The 12,538-nt window shown below is 39.7% G+C and overlaps 1 protein-coding gene across 4 annotated transcripts; it reads right to left on the bottom strand.

The window, feature by feature from the left end:
- Positions 1-200: 200 nt before the first annotated feature.
- On the bottom strand, positions 201-12,503 carry LOC139117035 (uncharacterized). Of its 4 annotated transcripts, none has more exons than XM_070679843.1 (5): positions 12,363-12,503; positions 6,914-7,014; positions 5,464-5,746; positions 3,789-4,040; positions 201-1,320 (listed from the first exon to the last, which is right to left on the bottom strand). In XM_070679843.1, the coding sequence occupies exons 3-5, from the start codon at positions 5,722-5,724 to the stop codon at positions 1,267-1,269; spliced, it is 567 nt and encodes a 188-aa protein (XP_070535944.1). In that variant the 5' UTR covers positions 5,725-5,746; positions 6,914-7,014; positions 12,363-12,503; the 3' UTR covers positions 201-1,266. The 4 variants fall into 4 exon arrangements, with proteins under 4 accessions (XP_070535944.1, XP_070535945.1, XP_070535946.1 ...); XM_070679844.1 differs by lacking the exon at positions 12,363-12,503 and adding an exon at positions 8,890-8,995; XM_070679845.1 differs by lacking the exon at positions 12,363-12,503 and adding an exon at positions 7,167-7,239.
- Positions 12,504-12,538: the final 35 nt, after the last annotated feature.

Genomic DNA, 12,538 nt, shown 5'->3' on the forward strand with positions numbered 1-12,538 from the left:
CCTGCAATCAAATATGAAAATCGGACGAAACACAACTATTGCTGTCATGTCACACTGACAGTTGATTTTGCAAACCACATTGCATCACGAAAGTGCGTTTCACCGAGGGACAGTACAGCGAGTAGATTGAAAGATCCGTCGCTCGAGGGCGCTCTCTACGCCCCCTGGGGAGCGTAGAGAGCGCCCTCGAGCGACGGATCTCCCTGGGGAGCGTAGAGAGCGCCCTCGAGCGACGGATCTTTCAGTCTATACAGCGAGTAGGTATACAGTTTCCGTCAAATGAAGTTGAACTCATTCAATCACTAATCGCAACGGAAAGGTTCTTGAAGAGAAAGAGCCTAATAAATACTAAAACCAGCAATGTCACAGTATTTTACAATGGCAAACGTGATAACAAAAATATTATTACTAATTTACAACAGGTCATTTCAAAGTTCCGAATGAAATTAAATTGAGTGTAAATATCTGTAGATGATATTAATTTTTGTCCTCGAGAAAAACACTTTTGTAAATATGCAATTATGAAGTGTTTCTCTCATCTTCATATTGTTACAACATTTAAAGGGAAACAGTCGTCAGCATTGCGCCTGTGCGTGTTTCTTCTTTACAAACAATGTATTTCGTGTATGATATCTGCACCTCATCATCATAGCTGCAACGTTTATAAATTATACGACGTAGATTATGACAGACATGTTTTAACTTTCATCAATCACCATCGTACCTTGGATACAGTGTTTACTTGATCGTATGTGTCACATACGACCTTTGAGCGCAGTTCCGACGACTGTATCCCATTAAGTCAAAGCGATAAAAAAATTTCGGGACCAAAGGTCAAATAGGCATACGAGAATGAAAAACACTTTGTGTCAGCTTTAAAATGAAAAGACGGCCAGCAGAATACCTTTATCAGTAAAATAATATTTAGTTAATTATCGAAGATGAGGAGCTCGGAATCATATGACACAACGACTACCATTGAATACCATTGAAACTCAATATTGCTAAAGTCGAAAAACTATACATTCTTAATTGGGTTTTTTTAAATCAGTCCTACAAAATATTCTACTACAGTGTGATTGATGATCTAGGTATGATACGTTCAAGTTGTAATTTGACTCAAGGTCAAATGTTCAAAAAAGCGTGTGTTAAAGTCGACGAGACTGGCTTTTCTTCATAGCTACGAGTCGGGTTGAACGCGAAATAGGTCTCTCTAATGTGTTTATTGGACGGATTCTAAAAAATTTGGAAATGTGTCTGTCGTGATCATCGTCGTAGCCACCACGGTATTGTCTTCCTGAAGTCGACGTCGGGTTCACCCTGTGCAATGAATACCAAAAAAAGGAACTCTATAAAAAACAAATACTATTTAATCAATTGCGGTTTTTTTAAAGTTCTGTTTCACATCGAAGTTGAAGGTGTACGTATTGTAAGACTCCACACATGGTCAACCGCGAGGACCTCTCGTACGATGTAATACTACTTTCAAGGGTTATCGCATTTTTTCTTTTAACTTTACTCGTTTTCCTTTTACTTCACCAATCAGGCACTTCGGCGTTCATGGTCAGGAACATGCAAACAAAGGTTAAAGATGTAATTAGTGTACCCAGAAACGCGCCTCTGGGGCTGCAAGATGAAAGTATGAAAAGAATGCTTTCGAAGGAACTCTTCGGCTGGCTAGTAAATGTTATAATGGATAAAGATTCAGAAAAAAAGGGGGGGTGGGGGGAAATGTCAGTTTCGGTGTAAAAGTCTCAGTATCTGTGACAGTTGAAGTTTGTTTTTCAAAGTTTTATTCCGGACTGTGTAGTAACAAGAGTGTAAAACTATTAGACCACTCCAGTGTAATATCTAGGATTATTTGGCATTTCAACACGGTGCGCCTGTGTACATACAATGTTTCTCGACTTTGAATCGCATGTCCGGACCTGAATTCACGTGTAGGCAACATGGGTGCACATCACAAATACAGCACTACCAGCGTAAAAAATGGCATTTGAACATGTTTGGAAAGAATACGTAGTTGAGAGAAATTGAGAGAAGGAGAAGCAAAAAATGTTACAAGCTACAGTTATACCGGGTCTCAGTGTCTCAGTTTATAAACAAACGGACGATAGGCTAGCACTTCAGAGCTAATTTGACTCGTGTAAACCAATTTCATTATTGAAAGCAACACAGTGACCACCCGTTTCATGATCCCTTATACGACCATACATTTCTAATTTCAGGCGCAATGTAGTATTAAGAAATTCAAAATTTTGCTGAATGAAAAATGCATTTGCCTTGAAACTAATTACAGAAAGGATTTAGTCCAAACTATTCAGTACAAGCACACGTCTATGTCGAAGAATATTTAATCAAACTTGTGGATTCATACGAAAATCCCACGATGTGAGGTCATCCTTATAGGGGTCACGATAATGGCCAATTGACGTCAATAGCTAAATGCTGAGGTGTTTATCGCCCTTTCATTTGAAATTACCCATATCACGATTCTGTTCCAAAGATTACAAAACATTCGCGCACACAATGCGGTGACTATGTAAAGGTTACAACGAACCAAGAAACCTTTTCAAACGTGAAATTTGAAACACATCGTGTGCTTTGAGTGGGGACATTGTAGCTCGTTGCCATGGCTGCCGGCTGCCCAGAAGAAGGGGTGTGCTATGTCAAATAAGCAAAAACAAAAAACAAAAAAAAAATCTCAACAAAATCAATAAAAGTTCATAGTTTGTAAAGTAAACTTGCCGTTTTGTGTTGAAATGTCACGTGAACGTCAAGTCTACTTTTCGTGCACGTCCATACAGTCAATGAACTTGAGATGAAAAGTAATATGTGAAAAATAAGAAAGGTGTTAAAAGCAGTCGGAAAGGATCGCCTACTGCTGTTGAAATGCTAATCACACGGGTCGCTTACAAATTACAACAGAAAAGTCGGCAGACTCGTTACAATGGCTGTCCAGTGCCTGCAGGGGTCATCTCCCCGGAGAGTAGGACTTCCCGCTATATAAACATAACATATGCAACACCGAAGTCGAATTTACGAAACCGATTTGATGTTCTTTGGAAATCCAAAGGAAAGAACAAAAACAGGAATAAACTTGACTCCTTCTAGCCCGCGACGACCAAATAAAATTCGATATTTCTAAGTAAAATATATTTTGCACGTATATTGTACCTACAACAGTACTTATTCGCTGATCTTAGCTTTGTATCTCATAAATGTTTGCCTATACTTGAGATTTTTTTATCTATCGCCTACATATGTGCCCCTCCTGCCTCCGCTACGGAGCCTTCTCATCTTTTTGCCCTTGGAATTTGACCTCGGGAAATATCAAGCATCTCATTAATCCACCTCAGTAGGGAAATAATAAAGATTGATATTTTTAAAGACATTCAACCCCCACCCTAGTCGTACCCTAGTCTTCGAGCTCGTCTATCTCCGTATGCTTGTTGCAAGAAAATATATTGTATCTATTAAAAGGTGGGCACAAATCCCTTTATGCTATTGAAAACGTTTGGATTAACTACTATTACACAGACAAAATTTCCATCCCGTCCTTTCTTCAACCTCAGTACGGGATATGAAGGGCCGTAGGGCCCTCTAACTCATTTTAAATGCATAATTGCGCTGTAGTAATAATAGGGTTTTTGGTCAATCTAGTAGTACCAAGAACAAATATTGATTTTCATTCATTCATTTATTTATTTATAGTTTGTAGTTTTAGGTTTTTAAGTAAAAAGCTGTTCACATTTCTGGTCTGATGTAGCTGTATAAAATGAACTTACCGGTTTTAGAGTGCAAGTCATGTCCATGGTTTCGCGTACGCCCGGCCTTTGAAAATACGTCTGCGCATGCGGGTCTCTGGTCGCATCATACGGCTGGATCATCGGCTTATATCTTGTGGCTGTCTTCTCAGCGATGATGCAGTCCAACTTGAAGCGATTTTCCCTTTGTCGTAGTTTTGTCACCGGTGGAGTCGGCAGCACCCGTTTCCTTTCAGAGAGTTTGTTCAGACTTCTTGAAGTCTCATACGGCTCCTGTAAGAACAAGAAAAGATGCCCAGCTTGTTGGTCCGTACGGATACATTCCTTGACTTCAATAATCAACGAGGATGGACACCTGTCGATGTGTTTGTACTCCTCGTACATTAAAGATACATAATCTGTAACTTCTGATATTTTTTTCACTATTTTTGTTTATAATGTCGACCACAGTTTCTTGTTCTACTCCCGAAAGCATGTTGAGATACACTGTATTCAGCTTGCCAACTCAACCTAGGCATGTGTAGACTGCATTGTTATTGTTGACAAATGAATTTTCCGGACTAAAATTCAAATGATAATAATAACGGTGGCTTTTACACCCACGGACGCTGTGCTGACAAACTAACTGTTGGGTCTTCCGACTTGTTTCGGGGAGTAGAACAAGAAACTGTGTTGACACTGAAAAAAATATATATATAAATCATCAAAATTTGGCTACACAGGTATAGGATAAAGCCCGAGTACGAGGGCTCTTCTGGTATATAAAGTCCAACCCAACAATAAAATGTCGAGGCCGCAGGCCGAGATATTTTATCTTAGGGTTGGACTTTATATAGCAGAAGAGCCCGAGTACGAGGGTTTTATCCGACTTAAAAACTATCGCCCCTAACTGATATATTTTCATTTTCAGTGTGTTTACGTGAACCGTCTCCTTTGTCAATGTAACATGTTTAGGATATGAATTAAAACTTTTATTTGTGAAATAGCCTTCCAATGTAATGGAACATCCTATAAATGCCCTAGGGCACATTATATAAATGCCCTAGGGCACAGCAGATTTTGTGTTGCAGCTGGTTTCCGCTGTGTTACCAAATTTGAATATTAAAACGTACCAGATGTCTACAGAATATGACATGTTCACTTTTGATTGGACAGTACTTTCCTATGGCGCTGTCATTCGTTTCTGGAATTTAGTGACCAAGGCTTTACGAGTAGATAAAACACCCTGAATTGAGCACTCTGATTGGTCAATCAACAGTAGATAGTTTTTAACTATATATATTGTCCCTTAAAGTATAAACTATGGTAAAACAAGACTATCAGCATCATTGCTCAGATTCAAACTAGAACGGACGGGATTGATGTCTGCGGTTTTCACAAGACTTTCATATCTCACATACAAGGGGCTTTCAGACTAACTTTGAGTTTTATGTACGACCAAAGTACCCCATTCAATACATTACTTTATGATTATGTACACAACGTTATTTCACAGTATTCCTATGCACATCGATGTAGCAAGTACAATGTGACTTGCTGTCCATACCTGAAAATTGCTCTGCACTTACACGTTTTAACCTTCTAACCACAGTGGTTTGGCCCAAATCCATTGTTTTCAATGATAAGCGTGGACCTGTTTACAGGGAATTGGGATGAGCAGGGTAATCTTAACCTTGATTGACCTGTTGATATTTACCTCATTGTCGACTGTGAGTTTCATCACTTTCTTTACCTGGGGTGACTGAAAGTACGCCTGGCAATACTTATCACGGAGGGCGTTGTAGGACGGTATGATCGGGTTCCATCGTGACTTCTGTTTTTCTGCCACCACGGCGTCAAGCACAAAACCTTCTTCAAGTTCACGGACTTTTTTGCTCGGCATCCACGGTTTAATGCCGGCTTGAACTGTGTCACGGTGACGCAACGGTGTGCGATATAAGATGTGGTTGTGTGTCATCTTGCCGAGAGACCTCCGCTTTCTGCAAATGTGGAAAAGGCTATCTAAATATTTTATTACGAAATACTATAAAGAAAATGACATGTTTTATCGTTTGTACACGCTTATTCTCTCGATTAAAGGGATACAGTCGTCGGAACTGCGCTCAAGGGTCGCATGGCACCCATATACGACCAATGTAAACACTGTATCCAAGGTACGATGTAGATTGATGAAAGTTAGAACATGTCTGTTATAATCTACATCGTGTAATTTAAATGTTGCAGCTATGATAATGAGGTGCACATCTAGATACCGTGCACGAAATATATTGTTTGTAAACAAGAAACTCGCACAGGCGCAGTTCCGACGACTGTTTCCCTTTAATATCACCGAAGTAAATTTCGGAATATAAAATATTTCCATTCGCAATGCTTTCGAAATTCTTTACATCACTACAATCAACATTTACCTAAATCTTCAAATCATCGGGCGTAAACAAACCACTTTATGTAAAGTTTAATAACAGTTTCTCATTTGAATGAAAAGATCGGCAATCTGGATATCAATACCATTTGTACCTTCACTACAATTTTCAAGACGATAGCCCATGCGGGAGAACAGGTAACACGGAGAAAACGGTGACCATATTGTGTTTCCCGTGTCCAGATTCCATTACAAATAAGGACACTTTCATGAACAGGATACGAGCTGCACCTAAAGTGTTTGTGGTAGTTACATTGACTTTTGTGGTATTTCATTTTTATGACGGGTGGTGCCATTGTTTCTCTTCACAGTCACAATCTGTTCATTAATTTGTGCATTTCCGTATTTTTTTGTTTGTATTTATAACTGGATATGATTGTTGTAAGTCACTGATAATGCAGGCAATTTAAAATGAAGCCTTTTCCCGTCTTGGCGAGATATTGTATTCTCACTGTATCTTCAGAAACGGACTAAACTTTATATGATTACGGTATGACAATTGGTAGATATTTGACGGAAATACTCGTAAATTTGGAAGTATCAAAGTTGACACCCACCTTTCCTCTATCTAGGCCTACCTCCACCTGTTGCCGAGTTTGTTTGGACTTATTACGATTTAAAATGCCTTAACAACATAAACCACACAGTTTTGAACGGTCAAGCGTTAAGTACCAGACCCATCGTGATGTGGAATCCTATCCTGCAGGAACAACTCCACTCTTACCTTTGGAAAGTTCTGACAATCCTTCACGACTTCCCGGGGATTACGTGTTTGGCAGTTTGAAGACAGAGCAATATTCGCCCTCCGCTGGATCCAAGCTGCAACTGGATTAAAAACCAGATGAAAGAAACGTTAGGTTTTTCTCAAGACAGGATCTAGAGACTTAAACGATTGTAGAACGCCTTTCATGTACTTTTGTAAGACCATTAAGACATTGCAAATAAAACGTTGACTGGAGTCAGGAGTGGGAACTAACGCCTGGGGGAAACAACCCCGTAGCTTCGGGAGCTTACGGCGTTCTCGACGGTCGAACAAAGAAATGCCCACGAGACAAGGATCAAAGCAACTCTGACGAGTCGGGGATCAAGTCACTCCACAATCATTCAACTAAGGTAAATACAAACAGCAACTTTCTCGAATTGCGAAACTTAAACCGGACTAACTGAGGATAAACGGTAGGCTCTCAGCGTTTCAATTGGTGGACCGCCAAAACATCATATTCGGTTACTCGGCGTCTTTGTTGACGTTCATTTGATCTTATTCGGTAAAGTGGAAAGAACAGAGGTTCTAAAGGAACCATGATATGTAAAGTGTTGTAATTTAGCAGTCAACAGTATAAGAGACAATCTATGTTACGTTTTCATACCTGACATATACCAGAACGTAGGGGGCGCTTTGCGAAGTTCAGTTAGTGTTGTTTACCCCCTGTTTAATTATTGTCAATGTCTGCGAATAATTTGTTAACGATGCATGTTAAACATTCTGTATCCCAGGACTTCGTTACTCAATTGAAGGAAGCCCTTGGAGCTGCATCAACTTACAAAACGTGAATCAAGCTTACGTCAACAGAAGCAACGGTACACATCATGTCTAACACGAGTTCAAAAATTCAAAACGTTTGTTGAGGTTGTAAACATTTTCCTTCGTCTCCATGCAATCAAAGGCCAATGATAAACGTCACCATTCCTCCATTTTAAAAGCAGAGCACGTTTAATGTATCTCTACCATGATGGCGATATATGCCCAGCAGTGCCAAATCATGGTGTAAAACTCTAAACCGAAACATTTTATGTTCACCCGATGAGATTCGCCTTTTGCCACGCGGCTCTAGTGCTCTTGGATTTGAAAACTCCACCGCTTCTAGACGTCAAAACAGTACCGTTTTGTTAGTTTAGTCGTTAGGGACAACCACAAACCACGATTTGTGTTAGATCTTGTCAATTACGGGTCAACGGATGCAAGGTAAACAACATTCTCGTCAAAAAAGCTCAAATATTATTATTAAAACAGTGTAAAAATTATGAAAAGGACCCTTTTGACGGAAAAACATAATTAAATCCAAGTTTCCTTCTGTAATCAGTGTTGTTGACTTCTCAGCGTAGATACACCCGGCTCTTTTAAAGTCACCTACAAGTCGAAAGTCACGTGACTCATCCCACCAACAATTGCACATGTTTGTTTCTCTTAGCTACGACTTATTTTTGTTTTCGGAGATATATTGCCGCGGTAAACCGGTGCACTGGAATACGCAAACGCTATTTCAAAAGATACATTAAACGTCGGGCAGATATACTGATCGCTCTACGCACCCATGAAAATATATCTTCTTGGTGTGCTTGATCCTAGAAGTTCCAAATATACTCTAATAGAAGAGGCTGTATGATTGGATGTTGTAGTGAGTTGTCATGGCAATTGGAATTAGCAATACAAGGCAGAAAGTGGACGAAAATGCATCCTTTACAATGTTTTTCACATATACAATTAATTTAAATTGTAAATAAATCACTGAAACATTTGCAGGTCACATTATGAAAGGAGGCACTTTTTCCTATATCATGACTCACATTCAACAAAGGGTTTGATAATCGACCGTTTGACCAGGTGTGATCGTCAGAACGATGTTATAACGTTGGAATTTTGGAAATGCGAGAAGCCATGAAAAGTCATTTAGAAGAAAACTACATCGAATACTCTCTCACCTTTTACCAGTCGGTCACGCGCAGATTTGTGAAAATCGATTACCTCCGAGAGATTCTTGAAGAAAGGAGCGAGATGTCAACAAAATTAGACTGAGATGTGATATCAGCGGCTGGTCAATTGGCCTATAAGTGACTTGTTACAGGTATGTCGTGAAATCACGCAAGTTTCTGTCGGCAAAGTCAAAATTTATCCTCGCCAAACACTTTTATCAGATGAGAAATGGCATTTTAATCCAAAAAACACAAAACAGGTATTAAATAGACTGTTGCCGTAAAGGCACGCGATTCACAGACGTCGGTGAACACAAAAGTACGTGTTTTAAGATAATATGGTTGTCAGGCACCTATACGACTGACATGAAACAGCTGATTTGATTGGATCGAAGTGACTATATTAAGTCGTGCCATCCTATCAAAAGGGGTTTAATGTGGATTCTTCTGTAACTTTCAAAATTTTCATAGCATGGAAGACTAGAATTAGCGGCTTGTAAAGGGCGAAAAACGTTTGCTTATCTCACTAACGGAAAATGCAATGTAGATGCTACACCTGCCAGGTATCACAGCAATTTCTTTATGAACAACCGCTACGGTTAAAGGGTGTTGTTGGTACAATTTAATCTGTGTTTCAGCTGCAAGGAGTAATGGCGAGATTATAAAGCCGCCATGCTTTATGGTACGATGTATTCATATTCCTCGCCTTTTGAGACACAACATAGAAACTGCAGGTGCCCCTATTGTCCAGAGCCTTTGTACGGTTTTGATGTCCTAAGTCAACCTCCAAGGGTTAGAAAAAATCATGCTTTGAGGGGTCCATAGCGGAGAAACGCTTGAGGTGTTAGCTTCTCAGTCCGGGTACACCGAACAAAACTGTTCGTGCAAAGGGTGTTAGTTTGCGATTTGTCAGCAAAAGGGCGAATTTCCGATTCAATCACCGGGGGAGACAGCTAACAAGGTTGGTAGCGCTCACAGTGCATGGTGGTATAACGCACCGCTCTCCCGAAGGCTATTTTTCAAAGGAGGACGAGCGGATTTCAAGCTTTCTCCGCTATTGCAATTTAGGCACAATACACGACAGCTAGATAACTTTCAGATCGTCCTCCTATAGCCGTGCAGTCTTTGACTGCTTGAACAAGTACTATATCGAGTTTACAAGTCTTCCTAACCCAAGGGTGGCTTACTGTGGCTATGATATCGCGTGAGGTCCTCCTTGATACGTTTCAACTGACCAAGGGGAAACATTTTGTGTGAATGTAGTAGGTATAGAGAACTTTGTAAAGTTTTGAAATACGTAACTGAATAAGGGGAGGGGCTCTGCTAGTAAGAGGGCATCGGGACGGTAGGGCGACTTCAGAAATATCTTTGGACATGACATGCAAAGAAATACCTTCCCTAATCTATCTCTAATAAGGTTAAAAAGAAGGAGTCCATATTTATTTATTTAATTTATTTATTGAATAAATTGATTATCTATTTATTCATTTATTTTACTTATTGTTTTGCTTGTTAGTATGTTTATTACTTTTGCTTGTTTGTTTATTTGTTTGTTTGTTTGTTTGGCAAATATGCCAAAGCAATCTAATGTATTGGTGGTATGCTCGACCCTTTCAAAGTTGAAGTCAAACAATCGTTGGTACAAAAAGAGATTCCAGATGTTATGTCATTACGTGAGTAACGCTGTGAAGAACTTCATACGCCAATTGAAAATTATGATCAGGTGACCAATAAAGTATATCGAACTTTTAAGCGTCAGTCCTCAATCCCTAGGTCTCGCGTTAGTGATTGTCGACATTGACTGTTTACGTGATTTTAGTCCTTTGTTCCCCTTTACAACTTATATCCTATCAATCGATTTGTTAAAGGGACATTAGCTGTAACTGTTGACTAATTTTTCACTACTCTGTTTCAATGTATCAACTACAGAATTTTACTATAATCCGATCATCATGACCAATGCCCGGTGTCCTTCTTGCCAACACAGCTTGTATATGTGAAATGACCATTGTTATTGTTGATAAATGTATTCTAGTCCGGACCTGAATACAAAATTTAAACAATAACAATGCAGATTATACGCATATAAGGTATATTTATGAGCTAAATATTAGGAGTTACTCCATGGTTCAGAGATTCACACCAGAAACTGCAGCTGATACTCAGAAACAAACAAAATTAAAAAATGACCAAAGTAACAGCTAATGGATCTTTAAGATATCAAGCTGGTAAAAAAAGTCAAGTCAAGTTGGAAAATGAAAAGTAAGTTTGTTAGAAATATGGCAACGCGCGCGACATTTGGTGCTGCCGACTAAAATTCGGATTTATTTTTGTCTCGTTTCTCTCGTCTTCATCACTGCAGCTGTGTACATCGGTGGTTTTCATGTTTCAATTTCACAATGCCTGCACAAAAAAATTTCAGTAAGTGTCGTGAACGTTAATTTTACGAAACTATTTTTTTTTAATTTTAATTAACGGACTCTGTCGCCATTACGAATCAGCCCAATTGTATGAGCGGTCGGGAAAATATACTTGATAGATGAGCAAGTCCAGTGGTCCGAGGTCCAGGGTCAGGACCAATGAATTTGTCATTTCGCCTGTCCGACGGACAAGTCAATGCTGATTTAGGCCTACTTGTATGTACGAATGAGAGAGAGAGAGAGAGAGAGAGAGAGAGAGAGAGAGAGAGAGAGAGAGAGAGAGAGAGGTATGCAGGCCTGAACGAGCGAACTAGACTGCAAGACTGCAGAAATTACCTCAATTGTGATCCTGGACCACCACATGCAGCACGAATTTACTCACATATCTAGACTTTCATCACCATACAAACAGAAGGCAAAGAAAATAGTGGTATTCTTTCTGGTTCCTCCGGAAAGTGTATTCTTAAGGTCGAGTGCACCTTGAGTACCGATTCAGATTGTCAGTATTTACAATTATATTTTCCCGGTAATATATGCTGATTACGGGCTTATTTTGAACCTTGTGGAGTAACTAAAACTTTCACCGTCTTCTTTTTTGTGAAAATTGAAAATACACAGTTTCTACACAGAGTCATCGTCCGCTCGCACGGCTCGTTAGCCAGACAGGAGTCTTCCACTAACCGGTCTGATTTCGGGAAGCATCCAGCTGCCCGAACAGCAGGCCTTGGCTTGCGAAGATGACACAGAGTTAACATAGCGATAGGGCCATTTTCAAGTATCGGAAAAGTTTAGATAAAGTGTTCCTTTTAGTACCAAAAGTTGCAAAGAGACCCAAAGATTTTATTCTTGAACGGTGAAAACCTCTTTTGAGGCACGCACGACCCAATAAGAGTTCCTCTTACAGGCTACACACACGACCCGACAGCACATCATCGAAAATGCTTGAAATACCAACGACATGAGTGATCATCATGACTTTCGTTAATAGTGGATGTTTAGAAGGTGATTCATGATGCGGGAAAAGACCAAAACCGCGCAACTTTTCAGCATGTTTTTCCTTACCTTATCAGTGTATTTATAGCAGCCTCACCAAAACATCGCCCTGTGGATATGGGAAAACTTGAGAGGTAACCAATTTATGGTTGGTCCACACAACGGAAAACTGTAACTGAAGATGTGAATCAACACAATTCCTTTCTGCTCTGATTTATGACATAATTCAGACAAACTGACAATGA

This window comes from Ptychodera flava, chromosome 18 (assembly GCF_041260155.1).
Source record: "Ptychodera flava strain L36383 chromosome 18, AS_Pfla_20210202, whole genome shotgun sequence".
Taxonomy (NCBI): Eukaryota; Metazoa; Hemichordata; class Enteropneusta; family Ptychoderidae; genus Ptychodera; species Ptychodera flava.